This window comes from Carica papaya, chromosome 3, assembly GCF_054855325.1.
Source record: "Carica papaya isolate Zhongbai chromosome 3, ASM5485532v1, whole genome shotgun sequence".
NCBI classification, from domain to species: Eukaryota; Viridiplantae; Streptophyta; class Magnoliopsida; order Brassicales; family Caricaceae; genus Carica; species Carica papaya.
In genome coordinates this window covers 17057891-17079073 of record NC_142311.1, presented here as the reverse complement: position 1 = coordinate 17079073, position 21183 = coordinate 17057891, and the positions used below count along the sequence as shown (strand labels likewise).

At 35.4% G+C, this 21183-nt stretch overlaps 2 protein-coding genes across 4 annotated transcripts; one reads left to right on the top strand and one right to left on the bottom strand.

The window, feature by feature from the left end:
• The first annotated feature begins 5209 nt into the window (after positions 1–5209).
• LOC110808650 (replication protein A 70 kDa DNA-binding subunit E-like) lies at positions 5210–8935 on the top strand. Its single transcript, XM_022034214.2, has 2 exons — positions 5210–5815; positions 6482–8935. The coding sequence occupies exons 1-2, from the start codon at positions 5514–5516 to the stop codon at positions 8700–8702; spliced, it is 2523 nt and encodes an 840-aa protein (XP_021889906.1). The 5' UTR covers positions 5210–5513; the 3' UTR covers positions 8703–8935.
• Positions 8936–9895: 960 nt separating this feature from the next.
• LOC110808651 (zinc finger B-box protein) lies at positions 9896–17677 on the bottom strand. 3 transcript variants are annotated; one of them, XM_088216165.1, is made up of 4 exons: positions 17589–17677; positions 11438–11603; positions 11036–11329; positions 9896–10712 (listed from the first exon to the last, which is right to left on the bottom strand). In XM_088216165.1, the coding sequence occupies exons 2-4, from the start codon at positions 11576–11578 to the stop codon at positions 10080–10082; spliced, it is 1068 nt and encodes a 355-aa protein (XP_088072291.1). In that variant the 5' UTR covers positions 11579–11603; positions 17589–17677; the 3' UTR covers positions 9896–10079. The 3 variants fall into 3 exon arrangements, with proteins under 3 accessions (XP_088072291.1, XP_088072292.1, XP_021889907.2); XM_088216166.1 differs by having other exon boundaries at positions 11438–11560; positions 17589–17625; XM_022034215.2 differs by lacking the exon at positions 17589–17677 and having other exon boundaries at positions 11438–16133.
• Between the last annotated feature and the right edge of the window lie 3506 nt (positions 17678–21183).

Genomic DNA, 21183 nt, shown 5'->3' with positions numbered 1-21183 from the left:
AAAATAATCTACGGTGGCGTGATACGTCGCTACCCAGTTTATTCCTAAAATTACATCAAAATCTCTCTGTCAATTTCTATTAGGTCCATATTCAATTTTCTATTTACTATATATGACACAAGCTCTATATATAACCTGCCACAGTAGTGTTCTACTTCCAGAAGTAGATGCAAACAACACATAATCAAGTTTTTCAGGTAATACATTTAATTTTGATGCAAAAACATGTGAAATAAATGAATGCGAGGCACCACTATCAATCAAAATATGTGCAAGATGGTTACAGATAGTGTACGTACCATGTACAACATCTGGGTTGGCTTCTGCATCCTGCTAAGTGAGGTTGTAAGTCTTGCCCTAAATAGGAGGTATGGTCTAGTTCTGGTTCCTCGGGCACTCCCTTGTATAATACTGGGCACTACCACATATGCGGCACGTGTTGTTGAGGCGATAGCAGGGTCGGTCCCCATGATCCTTGCTACAGTGCTGACAGGTCCTACCGCGTCCTGTTATTGAAATATGAGGAGGAGCCTGAGTCATTGGCCTAGGTCTTTTGTTTTATTAAATAGGTGTAGTAGGTGCTGGTTTGCAATGTGGAGCCGAGGGCCTGAGGTTCCCCACTGCTGGAGGGAAAATGCAAAAATTTCTCTCCACTAACTGTGCCTTGGCCAAAACAACCGAGTAAGTACTGAGCTCGAACACGTACAACTGCTGTCTAATTTTAGGACGGAGACCCTATTCGAACCTTCTTACATTTCTGCCTTCATCCATCATGCTCTCGGGGGAATACCTGCCCTACTCTAAGAACTTTTGAGCATATTCTGATATAGTCATGTCACCCTGGACCATATGTATAAACTCTATTTCCTTCATATGTCGGAGATGCTCTGGAAGGTACTCTACATTGAAGGCCATAAAAAATTATTCCCAAGTGACTGGAATAGTCAGGGTGGCCTGCTTGAGTTGTCACAAGTGGCCTGCCTCACCCACTATCATGTAGGTGGCAAGTACGACCCTTTGTTTGGGAGTCACCCCAAGAGTCGTAAAGACCTTTTATATCTCAGCTAACCAGTACTCAATCTCTTCAAAAGAAGATCCCCCTGCAAAAGTAGATAGATTTAGTCTTTTATACCTCTCAATGCAGCCTGGGTCCATCATGGGAAGAACTGGGTCCTGTGGAAGAGGGACTAGACTATGCTGAGGATGGACTGGATGGCACTGCGGTGGTACTGGATCATTCAGTGGAGGCATCAAATTGTATTGTGGTGGCGCCGGGTGATGCGATTGGGGCACCGGGCTATACTATGGTGGTGCCGGGTGGTACTGTGGCTGGAGCACGGGATCATACTATGGTGGTGCCGGGTGGTACTGTAAAGGAGTAGGGTCGTATTGGGGTGGCTCGGGATTCTTTCACTGTAGGGGTGGCTCAACCTGTGGCAGCGGGGGAGGGTCAGGTAGCTCCTTCCTTTCCTCCTAGGTCTACTGGGCAGTGATGAGTCTCTCCAGCATCTCAAATAATCGGCCAACATCCTCTCAAAATAAACTCTCCCGGGCTGCTCAGTTTAGTGAGGATCTTCCTTTCCTCACCTATCTGTACCTGCATTTCACAAGGAATGGTTGAGTGATAATTCATTATTTTTTGTGTTTCCTAAGGATTTTGTGTAAGGAATGGTTCCGAGAAACGCGACTCTAATACTAACTGTAATGACCCTGAAAATTTTTTAAAAAATAAATCATAAATTTAGTGCAGAAGCGAAATAAATAGTTAGGGTTTATATTCCTTACACAATAATTAAAAGTACTAAATAGGGTTTACAAGAATAACCCTTCTAAAAGAACAACTAATAACTAATGAAATAAATTAAAAGTAAATAAACTGAACGTCCTACTCGCAATCTTCTTGTAGATCGAGCTCTGGATCTTGGTCATCTTGATCTGAAATGGTTAATGAAAGAATGAGCTACACTATTCGAGTAAGAATATCACGCTACTCACTGACACAGAAATGAAGGTTGGTAGAAATTATAAAAACAACTAATGGAGCTCTTAATTAAGCAAAATTATTTATCATAAATAAAATCATTTACCGTCTATTTACCATAGCAAAGTCTACAAAAACAACTTATAGAGTCAATAATATAACACATATCATAATTTCATATACAATCGGTTAGAATAACAATTTTCTCTTTTATCAGTCTACTGGTATCTATGGGGGTATATAGGGATGTCCCCACTACGCGTGAACCATTTCCTTTAACATTTTTAATTAACGGGTCGTTCCCATACCCTATCCGGTATGAGCACCAAATTACTAAACATCGATACCTCATCTAGTATGAGGGTGAAATAGGTCGTTCCCATATCTCGTCCAGTATGAGCGCCAGATTACCAAATATCGATACCCCGTCCGGTATGAGACAACACTCATGGTAGGATTTTCTATGTACTCAGTCTATTCACCATCTCCCAAAATATTCAGTAAGGCTGCTATTACATCCATTCACTTAATCAAACAATTTTTCGTTTACCTTTAATTTCTAGTTTCTCAATTCAACCGTAATCACATAAAGCAAGCAATATATGCATTCAAACTATAAAATTAATTAATCAGGTATTATCATCCATTCAAACTATAAAAATCAATCAACAGGATCAACAGAAAATAACTTCCGGTTCTAACTCCATTAGTAACCTGTAATTAATTAGGGATATTTTTTAAATTACACAAAATACCATATTATTATTAATTAGGCTTCAATTCCATAATAGAGAATAAGGTGAGGTATTCTTACTCAAATTAATATCCGAAGTGCTAAACTTGTTAACTGCATCTATTTGCGGTCCCCGGGTTCACTAAATTTTCCTTCGGGAATTAAAATGCGCTTCAAGTACCTAGAAATATCTCACTCAAAATTAATGTTAGGACCCCTTTTTGGTCAATTTTGGAATTCCGGCACGGCGACTCCGCCGTGCTCCGGCGATGGCACCGCCCCCACTATGGCGGTTTGCCTCGAGTCGGCTATTTTCAGCCCTTTTTGACCGAATTTGGTCGGTTTTGTATTAATCCCTGTGAGAAAATACGTTAAGGGGTCTCGGTTGGCCAAAAAAAAAATTGAAAAATCGAAACTCACCGGTAATGGAGTTCTCCGGTGCGGCAGCTCCGCCGATTCACCCTTGCGGTTGAGTGTTTTGCTTCGGTCAACATGTAGAGAAGGAAACAGTGATTACAATGGTAGAAGAATTACGCAGAATGAGAATCAGGAAAGGCCTCATCGAAGGCATTTTTTATATTTTTTCGTGGCGGCACCATCGGGCCTTGCCTCGGATTTTCGGCCAATCTGTTGGTTCTTCTGCTCCGATTTGGCCATGGGGGTGTTTAAAATTGAATTTCAAGTAAAGAAATTTTTTTTTACCCTTTTTGCCGATCGAAAATGGCTCCGGTGTGGCGGCAGCGGTCGGCTTTCTTTTCGGCGGCTGAGTCTTCTTCTCCAGTGGGAGGGGGAGTTCTAGCAGCTAAGGTTAGGGTTTTGTATGAAGAAGGTTATTTATATCCGTCCCCTTTTAATCTGGATCGTCCATCGCTTTTGATTTGGATCGTCTGATCTCGATTAAATAGGGAGTGAATTTGCACCGTTCATCGCGATTAAATCTGATCATCCGATCGTGTCTGGGGAGGAAACGAATCCGAACCGTCTGTGTGCGCGAGAACGAATCTGGACTGTCCGATCGCGGGCACGCGGATCGCCAGCGCGACCTCTCGAGTGGCACCGTGTTAGCGTCCCTTATCACGCGGCGCGGTCTGGTTCGTCGGGTCTACTGACTGGGCATCTTACGTGACACAATTTTTTTAAATTACGTTTCGACCTCCAGTTTCTGAATTTTCTTTCAAAAATACCCCCAAAACTCAAATTTTCACTCATTTTTTCCAAAATTATTTTTAATTTCATCATCCATTTTAATTTTCTCCATTTTTACATTAAATAATAATTAAAAAAATAAAATTTAAATTATATATATTAATTTGAATATTACAAATTAAATTCCAGGTATTACAATAGATGTCGTAGTCCTTACACTAATTTCACCCTTTAATACATGTTTGGTATTAATAATGATATTATTATTATTATCATCATCATCTGAGCCCTTCTCCATGTTGAAACCTAAAAGCCCCAAACACATCACTTAAACTCACTTGCACCAACTTATTTAAACTTAAGTTAAACACAAAAATAACCCAAACTCTTTCTTTCTAAAGCCAAAAAATGGGTTAATCCAAAGCCCTAGGGGAAGTTTGTAGATTGTGTTTGTCAAATTCCTGCGTGTAAAGTTTCTGGTTTTTATTGTAATTTCTCCTCCTCATGATTGGAATTATGGTGGATGATGGAATGGAAGATTAGTTCTTTTAGGATCGTAGTAGTAAGTAAAAAGTGACTAAGAAGCTGGGTTAGGCTATTAATCTGGTTTAAGCAATATTATTGATTTGAATTAAAGCTTCTTCATTTGAAAAATTACTATGGCAAGATTTGTTATCTGTTTTATCTAATGCAAATTTTGTGTTGATGGTTTTATAATATGAATTATTGGCTTTGGATATTTACCTAAATAAACAAAGTTTTGTAAAGAAGTTGGACCAACACATTCATTTTAATATAGCATGTAATTACTTTTTACTGGATTTTACTCATCAAGTATTTGTCACTTACATACACTTTTATTAAAAAAAAAAATTATAATTCAAGTATTGAGTTTATGTGATTAACTCTTTTTTTTATTATGTATAACTTCACTACAAATATGATAAAAAAACATTAGTGTAAAATAGTTTAAGATACAATTCCCATTTTTAATATGTAAAGAGTGAAGAAAAAATTTCAAAATATAAATTTAAATTTTACATATTTATTTCATTAGTCGCATTCCTCTATTTGTGACAATAAATATATATATATATTTGTATCAACTTTTATATTAATTCAATTTTTATGATAGACAAAGGAAATTATTTATTTTATTTTCAAAATTTTTAATATATAATAAAATTTGATATTTTAGCCTATAAAATATAGGAAGGATCCCTGCCACAAAAAATATTAAAACAGACAATGGGGGCCCCGTAAGCGTACTCGGGAAGTCTATGGTTTGTGGGGACACATTCGGAAATTTGTAAATCTTAGGCCGGTTAAATCGGGAATCCGAAATTTCCAGAACATTTGGCGGTTCACCTCTCAAATGATGGCGCTTCACTTTTCTCTCTGCTAGGGCTTTTCAACTCTGCCTCTTTCACTTTCCCTCAAATTACTAACCATTCCCTCTCATTTTCTCTCAATTTCTCGCCAACCAATCACCCAGTTTTCCCTATCAAATCACCAAATTTCCCATAAGCCCAACCTTTTTTCTTCACGCTCTGGTGAACCATATGCAATCTACATTTTCTGATTAAAGCTTTTCTCTCTGTTACTCTCAATTGAGGATAGCGATTTCCAAGAAATTTCTGCCTTCGGTTTTCGATGGCTGTGAATCTGACGGAAGGGGCGGTGGAGAAAATGGCCAAGGGAGAGCTGGCCAGCGAGAAGGACATGACGCCAGTGTTGCAGGTGACGGAACTGAAGCTTGTTCAGAGCAGGCTTCAACAGCAACAACAGCAGGAACCACCTAAGGAGAGATTCAGGTTGGTCTTATCAGACGGGACCAACCTGCAGCAAGGGATGCTCGGCACTAGCAAGAACGAACTTGTCAAAAATGGAAGTTTGCAGATTGGTTCCGTTATTCAGTTGACGCAGTTTGTCTGTAGCGTCATACAAGGCCGCAGGTAACCTTTAACTAATCATCCATTTCAATAACTGGTTATGGCTTCCTTTCTTCAAGAAAAATTATTGAAATTGTTATTAAGGTGGGTTTTTAGTTTTTACGAAATATCGAATACTTTAGAAGCTACTTCATTTGTCGCTATTGAAATTAACTTCATCACAGTTATATCCTTGGATTCAAGCTTGTCTTAACTTCGGTTTTTTGGGGATCGTCTTTGATGAAGTTTGGTGCAGATTGTTTTGCTTGGAGAGGTTTTTGAAATCATTGGGTGCTGAATTCTTTTGGTGATATCAGTAAAATGAAATTCTCCCAATCCTTGGTCATGTCTGTTTGGTGCACGGTGTTGATTAAACTTACACTGCATATTATTATTAATTATCGCTATCTCGTATATTGTGATTAGGCACCCTGTTCCTCATCTTGCCTATTTCTCTGTAACTATAACATTAGTATTAGATTCTCTATGATCTCACTGAAGCTGTATTCAGAGGGATAATCATCATGTCAAATAAATTGATTTTTCTTTTTATAATTCATCCTCTTGAAGGAAATAATTACTAGTTCTTATTAGGATAAAACCCTTTACAACCTCATATCTTCTTTCCATGCATCAATTGTTCTCAATTATATTCAAGCTGATGACCCAGTACTCATGTTTAATTGTCAGGATTGTTATTGTTGTGGAACTAGTGGTAATTCTTGAAAAATATGACATACTTGGGAATCCTGTAGCTATGCCAAGGCCTGCTGAACCTGGACAAGCCTTCACTGAACAACCAGGAAAACTAACAGGGAATCCTCAATCTTTTGGTGGAAGTTCACTATCTGGTGGTTTAGTTGATAAACCAAATGCAGGTGGGTCATCTGTACAGCAGCCAAGAACAAACCAATTGCAGAGTAATTATCTCAACAATTCTGACTCAGGCAGATATCCTCCTACTAGTTCCCCCCTTGCTTACCCTAAAGCAGAACTTGGCTCTAGGTTTCCCGAATCAGCTCCACCCCATGGGGTGTATGGTGATCAAAGAATGGGTTTCAGGAATCCTGGCCCAGATGTATCACGGCCTCTTCCAACCACTTATAACCGTCCTCCTGACACCTTCCATCAGCGGGCAGTGCAACCAATGTATGTTAACAGAGGGCCAGTAGCCAGGAATGAAGCCCCAGCGAGGATAATTCCAATTGCTGCTCTCAATCCCTACCAGGGCCGGTGGACAATCAAGGCAAGAGTAACATCAAAAGGGGAACTTAGGCACTACAACAATCCTCGTGGTGATGGGAAGGTGTTTTCTTTTGATCTTCTTGATGCTGATGGTGGAGAAATACGGGTGACGTGTTTTAATGCCGTGGCTGATCAATTCTACAACCAGATTGAAGCTGGGAAGGTTTATTTATTTTCGAAGGGAAGTCTCAAACCTGCTCAAAAAAATTTCAACCACCTTAACAATGATTTTGAAATATATTTAGAAAGCACATCAACTGTCCAACCATGCTTTGAGGATAATATCTCAATTCCACAGCAACGCTTTCACTTCCGGCTTATAAGCGATGTTGAGGGCATGGAAAACAACAGTGTTGTAGATGTAATTGGTGTAGTGTCATCTATCAGTCCTACTTCTTCAATTATGAGAAAAAATGGTACTGAAACTCAAAAGAGAATTCTCCAATTGAAGGACACATCTGGCCGAAGTGTTGAATTAACTCTGTGGGGAAACTTTTGCAATGCTGAGGGACAAACGCTACAAAATTTGTGTGATTCTGGGGTATACCCAGTTCTGGCTGTAAAATCAGGTAGAGTTAATGATTTTAATGGCAAGGCTGTGGGGACAATTTCTACAAGTCAGCTATTTATAGAGCCAGATTTTCCAGAAGCTCACAAGCTAAAGCAATGGTTTGATAAGGAAGGAAGGAGCACTCCTTCTATCTCTATTTCTAAGGAAGTATCAAGTGTGGGGAAAGCAGATGCCCGGAAGACTATATCACAGATCAAGGATGAGAGGCTAGGGACTTCCGAGAAGCCAGATTGGATCACAGTCAGTGCAACAATTATATACATGAAGTCTGACAATTTCTGTTATACAGCTTGTCCTATCATGATTGGGGATCGACCTTGCAACAAAAAGGTTACCAATAATGGAGATGGAAAGTGGCGTTGTGACAGGTGCGATCAATGTGTAGATGAATGTGACTATAGGTATATAATACAGTTCCAGGTACAGGATCATACGGGCATAACGTGGGTGACTGCCTTTCAGGAGGCTGGTGAAGATATTATGGGGATATCTGCTAAAGATCTATACTATCTGAAATATGAGAATCAAGATGATGAAAAATATGCAGAAGTAATTCGTAGGGTTGTCTTTATGAGATATGTATTCAAGCTAAAAATAAAAGAAGAAACATTCAGTGATGAACAGCGTGTAAAAGCTACAGTGGTGAAAGCGGAGAAGGTAAATTATTCGTTTGAGACCAGGTTTCTTTTGGACATGATGAATAAACTTAAAGAAAGGGATTCTAGTTGTTTTTCCATGAAGGTGGATGATGGTAGCAATCTGAATCCTGGAATGAGTAATACTGGAAACCTGGGAAGAAGGCAACCCGCTGTTGGTGGATCAACTGCAAATCAAGCTGGTCAATATGGTAACGAGTATGGTAGTTCTAGGATTCATGGTGTTGCAAGTCCTGGGTTCACGGGTTGCAACCGATGCGGGAGTAGCAGTCATAACCCAACAAATTGTCCAAGTAGTATGAGTAGTTTGGGACAATCAATGGGAGGTAGTTATGTAAATAGGGTATCTCCTGGTGGAGGTTCTGGAAGCAGCACCGGAGTCTCTTTCTCAACGGGAAGATACGGAGGTACGCCAGGGCAACAGGTCGGTGGCTATTAAACTCTTGTACAGCAATTTTCATCTGTGTGAAGACTTGCATAGCTGTGAATTTTTGTTAGGATCACGTGTCATGAGTTCAAATTGTGTGCAAGAATTGGGAGGTTCGTCCATTGGTTCCTTCTTTTATCTTACACTGATGTTTAATATTATGCTTTTGGGGTTTTAGTCACTTGAAAGTTGAACCTTCTGCATAATAATATGAAATTAAATGTTGCTACATTCGTTTCGTTTCAGCATTGGCGTTCTTAGTAATGAACAAGGTTTAACTGAATTGCACTTCAGAATATTTGGAAGAAATCATTATATTTACTGATGAAGTTCACATGAAAAAGAAAATGGAATTTGTTTGAAAATGAAATCTCTTCTTTGTGGGAATAAATAGTTAATATTTAATGGAATTCAATTGAATTGTTATTATAACAGACATTAGAAATTATATAATATAAATACACTAAGGGAATATTGAAGAGGAGATGTTAAAAGCGTAATTAATTTTTTAAAAATAATGTATTTTTTATTTGTATTTAATTTTATTAAAAACACTTTTTTTTTTTTTTTTCTGTTTGCCTGGGTGCAAAGTACTTCATCATTAGAAAGAAACTAATTCTTTTATAATTTTTTTACGTATCAATAACTAATATTTTGCTTTTCAGTAATTTTAAATTTTTACGGGTTTGGTAAACATTTCAGAGGTTAAAAAGGTATAAGAAGTTTTTTAGGTTGTCCACCAAAATCTAACATAATATATTTCTCGTAGAAGAAAAAGAGTAAAAACATTTAGTTTATGTTTTAAAATATAAATCACAATTTTATGAATTACAAATTTATCATTTTCACTGGCTCAAACACATCAGATATCATTTTAAAAGCTTATTTACTACTCTTTAAAATTTAATATTTATTATAATTTAATTTTTAATTTTTTTATTACAATTTAATCCTTAATATTTATTTCAAATACTTAATTTTTTTTTTATATTTTACAATAAAAAAAACTAAAATTATAAAAATATGTTTTGAAGTTTCAAAAGACAAACACAACAAAAATAACTTTAACTAATTAATTAAATTAATAAATTGATAACAATGAGAACATGACCTCATAATTTAAGTTTTTTCTGTTAAAGAATAGAATAAATTTGATATTTGAACTAAATTAAAAAGTTAAAGATTAAATTTTGAGAGCTTATAAGTTGAATAATGTTATAAATTCTTATAAAATAAGCTAAACATCCTTTTGTTCATTCTAATGTAAGAAATGCATTTGGACAGTTATTCGATATCTATAAAATATGAATGCTCATATTTTATGGAGTAAAGATCTGATCTTAGAGATGATTACAGTCTATTTCTTATTTCAGCCTCCGAACCTTTGATTCAAAAGCAGACATTGGTTGACGAAGAAGCAGGTCGACTAACCTTGGCAGGAAGTTGATCCCACATCATTCCCTGTGTACCACAGTTAAAACCTGGAATGTCATTTTCCTGCTTTGCAGCACCACAATCAATTGTTGTCTCAGCTGGCACCTTCTTATCAGCCGCTGCTTTGAGCCGATGCTGCTCAGCTCTTGATCCGATAACCTGTCCTAAGATGGAAGCTCCAATTGTCAAAGCTATAGCTGTTTTGGGCATAATGATAGACTTCCTTAGCATCACTATGAACGGCACAGCCGCATGCACTGCTGCAAACCATGATACTGAAAACTTTGGAGTGTGCTCCTTCCACATGCCTAAAGGCACGTTAACAGCCATCCCCAAGAGAGCAATCACTAACATTTTTGCAGGTAGTGGCTGAGGGCGCAAGGTCTTAACCAGGGCAGTCCGAGCCAGGGCCGCCCTTGCAGCAACAACAGCAGGTGGGCATCTAAGCTTCAGGCCAGGTGGTGGCTGAAGAGCTGTTACCACAAGGGGGAGGACATGGCTCACAGCTCTGTAAGACTTTGCAATTGGGCAGTTTCCACTTTCTAACCACTCATTTCCTAGCGCTTCATGCTTTGAGGAATTTCCAGTCTAGAGAACAAAACAGAGTGAAGTCTAAGTTTTTCTATAATTTCTTAACCATTCATATGTACATGACAAAACCAAATTCACATTATCTGCAATATTCAATTATATATCAATGGTAATTTGAAAGAGCTTCTAGTTGGTTAATTACCTAGGCAAGACTATTTCCTGTTGATTATTTCTTATTGTCCATGAATGCCCAATGCATGCCTATAAGTGCATTCTTTCTCAACATGCTCTTATTGATTCGTTTTACTACATCTCATTTCTCATGAAGAAAAACTCACTTTCTTTTCAAGGTAACTTCTTGTAAAAGAAAGTATCAGTACCTTAGAAGAAGGTTCTCTCTTGTTAGATGGCTTGGATTTCTGTTGCTGTTTCTTCCACTTGTCGCGAAAGAAATAAAAGCCAAATGGTCCTTCAGGACCAAAAGCTGCCAAACTAATGGTTGCAGTGTGTGCTGCCAGGGGGTTGAACGGCGGTACAGGCACAGACTCTGGTTTTTCAGTACAAATATTTGACCTACCTGACAGTGGCACAACCCCGTCCTTCCCATGAAAGAGTTTAAATGCGGTGCCAAAGTTTGGCCCATCTTCAAAAATTGGACCTTTGGCTCCTCGAACCTGAAGAAAAGAAATCGAATAAACATATCATGCAAAAACCAAAGAGAAAAGACAAAACTGATACTGATCATCCAGATGGAGGAGCAAAGGGGGCAAAGAACAAATTACAGGAACAGGGAAATTCACTGAAGAAAATGAAAAGCTTGTGGGCTTGTTGATATTCCTCAGAAATGGACATCTCTGAATGTCACTTGCATCAAAAGGACAGTCAGATGTGTCTTCATTCATTCCCTGAAACAAAAATTCCATTGCTTGCTTATCTATAAGTAGCACCCTGAAAAGGAAAAAACTTAATAGGATAAATAAACAATAATCTAAATGTGTGCAAGGTTATTTACTAAAGTAGTGACATTTTCTTCGCTCATGAACAACAAAAATAGATCAGTCAAAAGTTCTATGCTGCATGGAATGTAAAAAAATTGCACTGTGCCCAAGTGTCTGCAAGTACATGTAACTCTTTGCATGCAAGCGAAAATACTAAACCATACGGCCATTTTATACCCTTCTTGGCCATAGTAATTTAAAATTAAACCACATGTTAACTGTTCTAGCTGGGACTAGAAACGAACTTCTCTAAATGGAGGAATCTGCCCAGCCAACTAGGCTAGCCCTTCTGCCAAGGGCAATTTTGTACTTAGTGAAGCTAGATAAATTACGCATTCAACTTGAAAACAAGAAAGTTATGCATCGTTTCATAAGGCATTTTAATATAGGTGGACATTTGCTTCATCCAAAATCCATCCCATTGCTATCTCTAAGTTGAGCATATCTAACCAATCTTTCAGGGATCTTGTTAAAAATTATATTGCTCTTACATGTGCTTCCATGTAAAATAATAATATAAATCTTGGAAAATGATGTAGTATGTAAAAAGTAATAATAGAAACAACTGCAGCATGATCTCATGCAAAAACCAACAAAATCAATCCTCGGAGGAGGAGGAAGAAACAAACAGGAACTCCAAAATACAAGATACTTTTATTTAACAATTTAAAGCATTCAATTGAATGAACATTTTCTTTTGGTGATTACCTAACATCAGATTCAAAAGTATTTTAAAGGTTATTATGCTACCAGAAAGACAAACTATGACACAGAGAAAAGAAACATAATTCCACAATAAAATTTCAAGTTCAGGGGTTTCAATGAAATCATATCAGAAAAATAATAAATATTCTTTTCTTACAGGACAAAGAAATATGATTAAGGACAAGAAGAGAGAAAATACAATGGTAGAGGATAAGATATCCTACTAACTAATTCGTGAAAACCAAAACATTACAGCAGTATAAACCAAAAAGGGAAAAAAATCAATGTATTATTGTCTCCAATTTCTATGTATCAGAGCAATGGAGATATCAGTAAATTGACAATGGATCTTAACCCATAGGGGAACCAAAAAGGTCATCCTCTCCACTGGAACTGAAAAGGGAGGGATCAGTATTCAAAGATGATGTGGTTGGGCTCTAACCACATTATCCACAAGCCTGCAAACAATGCATCCCTATTAGAACTTTAGCTTCCTTTCTCACCCCCTCCCCGTACAACAAATGAACATGTAGCCTTTCCTAAGTCAAAGGAAAATAAGACTTCATTGAATAAGTGAAGCTTCTCAAGAACTACATCATGCAAAGGTATTTACTAACAAATTAGAAAATACTACTCTAATAAAAATAGGAAAACCAAATATTAAAAAGATAAAACCTTAAATTACTAAAAATATAATAATAGACTCTTAAATAGTACAATCATTTTATATCTAAGAGAATTATACTTTCTAATCTATTTAAGAAACCTAAATCTAAGCCATTCTGCATCACCATCCTAACAAACACCAGCTTATATAATACATTTTACACCAATACATTTGGGGCAGACATCAACAACCAAGATCCTCTCCTGAACAAGTCTCAGAAGAAAAAGAAAAATTCTCTATTGAAAAATAGATTACGGAAATAAAGAGAATAGTAAAGTGAGCGCAAACGTCGCCCAATTGCTATGCCAGGTAACAAACTTTAGTTTAATGTTAAACACTGCAGAATCAACACTATAGTAAAAATACTGTGGGATAAGCATAACAATCAGTCATATGGAACTGTCATTTAGAATACATGGGATTCTAGAGTTTCTTACAAGTCTGATGATAAGTCAAGTGAATGTTAATCAAGAAATAGCAAAGCTAAGGGCAATACACTATTTATTTTAGATTTATTTTCCCTCATGCGTCAGTTCTCTCTTAAGAGCCCTTATAACCACCATCAACCACAGGCACAAAATAAAGAAACACCCAAAAACCAGCATGCTGACGACTACTTTGACAAACACGGTGTTCAAGCTTACACTTTAATTTAGGCAACATGTTAGTAACTAAATACATCCAGAGGTTTGAAGTACTAAAAATTCGAAGTAAGTTGGTACAAGATAATAGTCAAACAACATCTTGATTTAATGCAGGATTAAGAGATGATATTAAAAGAAAGTTAATTCGGCAGTCCCTACAACTACAACTACATCTACAACCCAAACTTAACAGAGCCCTGGACGTGGAAGAATATTTTGAAATAATCATTTCCAAGAAATGATCAGTTTTCGGTTATGGAAACCACTCCCAAGGAAAGCTTTGAATCAAAAAATGAGCTGAAGAATAGATCAATATCAATTTCCCAGACTTTCTTTAAGAATAAGGAATTTGTTTGCTTTAAATGTGAATAAAATGGACATATGAGTTAAGAATGCACAAAAAAGAACAACTCTAACGTTGCAATGAAATAAAAGATGAAGATGCATGAAAGAGATGGTGGTTATGTATCTCATGAGAATGATGATTTAGCTCCTAGTGCACAAGTACCTCTCTTTTTTCTACGGTGAAAAAGGAACACCATATGTCCCTATTGCTCAAGGATTTTCCCAAAAGACAACCCTATGAAAGTTCAATACAAGAAAGAACCTAAATCAATAATTGAGTCTAATGATGTTCAGCTCAAGGATAAAGTTGAGGTGCAAAGTGGTCAATATGTTGATTTCATCATACTGCAAGGATTTCACACTCCTAAAAAATATTGTGTTTCTTATTTTTATTTTTTTCAAAAATTTATGTTTTTATTATTTTCAGCATTGACGAGAATGACCAAGCAGAAAGGTTGTTAAGTTTGCAAGGTGAAGCTTGAAGATAAAAACTTTTGCGTCATTTGCCACTTCAAAACTCATGGACAAGTTTTATCCAACCAGAAGAGAATGATGCATAATGGAGTAGCTACAGATTACCTAAACAGGTTGGAAATCATAATATTATGGAGGGTAAATTATCAATTTATTCCCTAAATTTGGGCTCATTTTTCATTTTAATCATAAATGCTTTTTCATTAAAAAGTCTCTGAACTATCTACTGTTCTTCAAAAGCTTAACGCTGTTAAGAAATGGATGGAAAAAATGGATTTTGCTTAAGGCTTGTGTGGAGATTTTTTTCTTAAAAATCTTATTTTGGCTCTGCTCATCTCCAATGGTTGAATATATCTTGACAATTTTGCTTTTTACTTAATAATAATGCAACCTTATAGGCTAGAGCACATGAACATTATCCCGACACAAACATCTTGGAGCTTCACCGAAACTGGGAAGCAATTATCTGCAGCCCATAGGATATTCACGTTTTTTTGCATTTTTCTTTTGCTTTGTTCGATACTTTGAGAAGGATGTCTTATTCTCTGTTTTTATATAACTCTTTTTCGATCTATCCCCATTAAAATTTATTCTTTTATAAAAAAAATAAATAAACTCCTAAAAATAGTATTAAAAAAATGGTAATTCTAAATAGTATAATAATTTAATATTTGAAAGAATTATAATTTCTAATCAATTTTGGATATCTAAACGTAACCAATCTCGCGTCACCATTGCTTAATTTAATTTTCAGCTAATCTATGACTGTCTTCGACCTACGATTAAGATGCTTTCAGTATTTCCTGGTGTTGCTTGCAAGCCACGCAATTTGAAACTAAAAGTGCTCATGAAAGTTATCAGCTTCACATAGTAGAAAGAAAATTATAATTTAATGAAACATAAAACATAGTCCAACCATTTCCAACTTCACTTATTGAAACCCAACACCAAATTATTACAAACCTACAAGCCAATCCATCTGAGAAAATATAACGAGGATGTAACTAGTTTTTTTTTTAAAGAAAAAATGAAAAATATATAAATAAAATGCACCAAGTAGGTGCAACCCGTATTTAAAACGTATTTACATCTCAGTAATACTATCTATGACATGTCCCAAATCTTCAAATCTATATATGTTATGTCCCAAAAAAATAGAACCAAAATAGTGTAATCAACTATCCCTAATCTTTACAATATCCCTTTTCACCCCATCAAATGCCCTTGTATTCCTTTCTTTCCAAATCAAACACATCAAACACCTTCCTATTCATTTCTTTCCAAATTACATAACGAGGATGTAACTAGTATTAGTAGTATGTAACTCGTTTTAGTCCACCAAAAAGAAGACAACCTAAATTTACAAATGAAATGCAATAACTAGAGGAAGGAATGTGGATGGAACATGTGAGTTAAAATAGGCAATGAAAATATGCATGTTTAGCTTGCAGGAGAAAAACGTAAAACACTTAAAAATATAAACATAATTATGCTTAATAGGAAATTGAGGAGACAGTAAAGAGAATACATAATAAGAGAGCAACAACATGTAACTATGCTTTCAAATATTTATGCTCACTGCTCGAGAAAATACCTGCGTTTATGAATTACTTTAGCTAACACAATATAGTATACATTTAGCAGAAACAGAATCAAGACCTAAATACACTGCAAAGCCGAGTAACATTGTTCAGTAACTCCTTTAGGGATCTTTAAAAGCTCCCCACGAATGTAGCATCTAATTATAAGATAATATTTTTTTTAAAAAAATCAAATAAGAAATCGTGAAAATCAAAGTTTAGCTATATAAAATTATAAATCCTACTCGAATTCAGATATATCAATGATAATGAACATTTTTTGCAAAGCAATCCAATCTGCGACGATAATTCATAGTTGATTTGAAATTTGATCAAATGAAAATTCGATAAAAGAAAACCTAACTTCCAGATTGCTACCTAGCAACCAAATTAGCAAATTCAAGGAGATAAATAGCATATAGACATGTCCCAAATCTTCAAATCTATATATGTTATGTCCCAAAAAAATAGAACCAAAATAGTGTAATCAACTATCCCTAATCTTTACAATATCCCTTTTCACCCCATCAAATGCCCTTGTATTCCTTTCTTTCCAAATCAAACACATCAAACACCTTCCTATTCATTTCTTTCCAAATTACATAACGAGGATGTAACTAGTATTAGTAGTATGTAACTCGTTTTAGTCCACCAAAAAGAAGACAACCTAAATTTACAAATGAAATGCAATAACTAGAGGAAGGAATGTGGATGGAACATGTGAGTTAAAATAGGCAATGAAAATATGCATGTTTAGCTTGCAGGAGAAAAACGTAAAACACTTAAAAATATAAACATAATTATGCTTAATAGGAAATTGAGGAGACAGTAAAGAGAATACATAATAAGAGAGCAACAACATGTAACTATGCTTTCAAATATTTATGCTCACTGCTCGAGAAAATACCTGCGTTTATGAATTACTTTAGCTAACACAATATAGTATACATTTAGCAGAAACAGAATCAAGACCTAAATACACTGCAAAGCCGAGTAACATTGTTCAGTAACTCCTTTAGGGATCTTTAAAAGCTCCCCACGAATGTAGCATCTAATTATAAGATAATATTTTTTTTTAAAAAATCAAATAAGAAATCGTGAAAATCAAAGTTTAGCTATATAAAATTATAAATCCTACTCGAATTCAGATATATCAATGATAATGAACATTTTTTGCAAAGCAATCCAATCTGCGACGATAATTCATAGTTGATTTGAAATTTGATCAAATGAAAATTCGATAAAAGAAAACCTAACTTCCAGATTGCTACCTAGCAACCAAATTAGCAAATTCAAGGAGATAAATAGCATATAGATTGATCAGAAGGTGAATTCTATCATGAACATATGTTTAGGGGAAAGAGAAGAGATATAATATTTTAACAATTTATAGAATCCTGCCGAAAAAAGAAGAAACCCTTTCTTATCGCTTCAATCAAATATGAGTAAAAAAAGCAAAAAGAAGAAAGAAACGGTAGAACGGTGGGGTTGAGGAGAAGCTTGGAAGTGAGAAAACTTACCTGCTTCCCTGAGCTGCCAGAAAGTACAGAAGAGAGAATTGGCAGAGATTGTGGCGGACACAGGCTCGGTACGTAAATTAGTACGCGGGATAATTAATCTATTATATATATAAATATATATTAACCATAACGGAAAGACGTTATTCCACGGTTTTTAATTTTTAAAATAAAATTTTAAATATAAAAATAAAATCAAAATAGTAATATATACTATTATTATTTATTTAAAAATTTTAATATGAAAATAAATTTTAATTTTTAGTTGACTATTAATGTATAATATTATTTTTTCTAAGTTTCCTAAATATGTAAAAGTTAGTTTTTAGTTAATTATAAATATGTATAATAGCCATCTTTTAAATTTTGTAAATATTAAAATAAATATTAATTTTTAGTTGAACATAAACATATATATGATAGTTATTTTTTTGTTAATTATATTGTTGAAGTATATAATCTAGAATTTTAATTTTAAACACAAAAATATAATTAAAGTGACTGTATATAGTATTTATTTACTTAAGTATGAAAATGAAATTAAAATAATAATAATTATAATAATTGTCTACTTAAAAATAAAAAATTTAATTTTTATTTAATTACAAATATATATAATGATTATCTAGTTTTTAAAATAAATATTCTAGCATCTCAATTATTGTTCGTATGTAAAGACTCGCGAATTTAAAAGGAAATAAAATAATAAATTAAATGCGGAAGTGGAATAATAAAGTTAGAGTTTACATTTCTTACACAATAGTTTAAAATATCTAATAGTGTTACGAGAATATCCATTTTAAAAGAACAAACAAAATTAAGGAAATAAATAATAGATAATATGTTGAACATCTTAGAACGACCTTCACTAGCTTTTGAAAGAATCCGGGTAGTAAACTATTCACAATTCTGTTATTGATCGGGATTTGGATCTTAGTTCTCTTGATCTAAAATAGTTAATGAATGAGTGAGCTATACTAGTACAATAAGAATATCACACTACTCACTGATATAGAAACTGAAGGTTGGTAAAAATCATAAAAATAACTAATGGAACTTTGAATTTAAGTAAATTCATTTATCATAAGTAAAATTATTTATTGCATACTTACTATTATGAGATTTTCAAAACTGACCTATAGAGACAATAGCTCAACAACATCATAATCTCATATTTAAGTAAGCAAGAATAATAACTTTTCTTTTTTATTTGCCTACTAGTATCCATAGGGGTCCATAGGGATGTCTCATTACGCGTGAACTAATATCCAACATTGTCAACTAACCGGCCATCCTCATGCCCTGTGCGGTATGAGCACCAAAAATATCATCCCTCAATATCCCGTCTAGCATGAGGGTAAAACGGGTCATTCCCATACCTTATCCGGTATGAATGCGAAAAATACCAATAATCAATATCTCGTCCGGTATAAAGGTGAAACAGACCGTTTCCATACTCTATCCAATATGAGCGCCAAAAATACCAATCCTCGGTACCCCGTTTGGTATGAGGTGATGTTCACAGTAGGGTTCTCTATATACCCAATCCGTCCACCATCTCCTAGGATATCTAGTAAGACTACCATTCATTTATTCATTTAACCAATCAATTTTCTGTTTATATTTAATTTTCATTTTCACAATTTAACCGTAAATCAACGCAAGACAAACAATACATGCATCAAGAAAAACACAACTGAATCATTTTACTAATTCTGGTATATTATCATGCACTTAAAGCTGTAAAATCAAATAATCAGTTAAATAGGATAAACAATAATAAATAACTGGTACTACCTCCATTAGTAACCTGTAATTAATTCTCGAGGTTTTCTAAATTACGCAAAATACCGTCTTATTGATAATTAAACTTTAATTCCATAACAGGGAATAAGGTGAGGGATTCTTATCCGAATCGGTGTCTAAAATACCGAACTTTCTACTGCGCCTACTGGTGGTCCTCGGGTTTCCTGAATTTTTCTGCGGAGATTAAAACACGCTTCACATATATAAAAATATCCTAAAAAAATCTAAAATCGGTGTTAAAAATCTTTTTCAGCCAATTTTAAAATTCTGGTACGGCGGCGGTTTGCCTCAGACTGGTCGTTTTCGGCCAATTTTGGTCGGTTTTATACCCATCTCTATGAAAAAATACGTTAAAAGGCCTTAGTTTGATGAAAAAAGTTGAAAAATAAAAACTTATCGGCGGTGAAATTTTTTGGTGCGGCGGCTCCGCTAGCTCACCTTCACGGCTGAGTATTTTTCTTTGGTCAACCTGTAGAAAACAGAATGGTAAACACAACAGTGAAAAAATAGCACGAAACAGAAAAAAGAAATGGGCTCATTAGAGGCAATTTTGGGTTTTTTCTGTGGCAGCATCGCTGGACTTTACCCGCAGTTTCAAGCTCATTCGCCGTTTCTTTTGCTCCGATTTGGCCATGGGGGTGCTTGGAATCAAATTCCGAAAAAAATGGAAAAATTTTTAAATTTTTTGGCAGTGGGAGATGGCTCCGACGCGATGACGGGTGGTGGTCGGCTTTCTTCTTCAGCGATTGGTTCTTTTTCTCCAGCGGGAGACTGATGACTAGGGTTTGAATTTGGTGTGATGTGAGATATTTATACACGTCTTCCTTAAATCTGGATCATTAATCGCGTTTGATCTCGACCGTCCGATCATATTTAAAGAGAAAATAAATTTAGACCGTTCATCGCGTTTGATCTCGATTGTACGATCGTGTTTAAAGACAATATAAATCTGTACCATTCATCATGTTTAATTGTCACCGTTCGATCATATCTGCGGAGAGAACGGATTTGGACTGTCCACCCACACGAGAACACATATGGACCATTCGATTGCCGACACACGGATTACTAGCGTGGCCTCCCACATGGCACTGAGTCAGTGTTCCTTGCCACGCGGTGCGCTCTGGTTCGTCGAAACTCCTGGCCGGGCAGTCCTACATTGTGCTATTTTTTAAATTACGTTTTGACCATCAATTTCTGATTTTTCTTTTAAAAATACCATCCGACCCCAAATTTTCACACTTTTTTTCCAAAATTATTTTAGTTTCATCTTCAACCTATTTTTTTCTAATTTCACATTAAATAAAAATTTATAAATTATAAAATTATATTTTTATATACTTTTTTAATTTTAAAATTAATTCCGGGCCAAATTTCAGGTCTGAGTATTACAACTCTCCCCCTTTTAAAAGAATTTGGTTCCCCAAATTTATCTCTTTCTCGCTCAATCAAATAGTTAGAGATACTGGGCTCTGAAGTCTGATTCTAGCTCCAATGTGGTCTCTCTCTGTGTGTGATTCTACAATAGGACCTTAACGATTTTTTAGTTGGCGAGTACTCTGCTCTTTCGGTCCACAGTACCCACCGGTATCTTCTCATAGGACAAATCCTCCTAGAGTGAAAGGGGCTCGTGGGCCAAGATGTGAGAGGAGTCTAGGTTGTACTTGTGTAGCATAGACACATGAAACACATTATGGACCCTGGATAGTTTTGGAGGTAGTGCTAGTCTGTAGGCGGCGGTATCGATTTTGTCTAAGATTTCGAATGACCCAATAAACTGAAGATTTAGTTT

Coding starts and splice junctions, on each gene's coding strand:
- LOC110808650 (XM_022034214.2), top strand. CDS start 5,514: ATGGCTGTGAATCTGACGGAAGGGGCGGTGGAGAAAATGGCCAAGGGA. Junction 5,816..6,481: donor AGCGTCATACAAGGCCGCAG/GTAACCTTTAAC, acceptor TTTAATTGTCAG/GATTGTTATTGTTGTGGAAC.
- LOC110808651 (XM_088216165.1), bottom strand. CDS start 11,578: ATGGAATTTTTGTTTCAGGGAATGAATGAAGACACATCTGACTGTCCT. Junction 11,330..11,437: donor CAGTGAATTTCCCTGTTCCT/GTAATTTGTTCT, acceptor TCTTTTCTTCAG/GTTCGAGGAGCCAAAGGTCC. Junction 10,713..11,035: donor AGAGAGAACCTTCTTCTAAG/GTACTGATACTT, acceptor TTTGTTCTCTAG/ACTGGAAATTCCTCAAAGCA.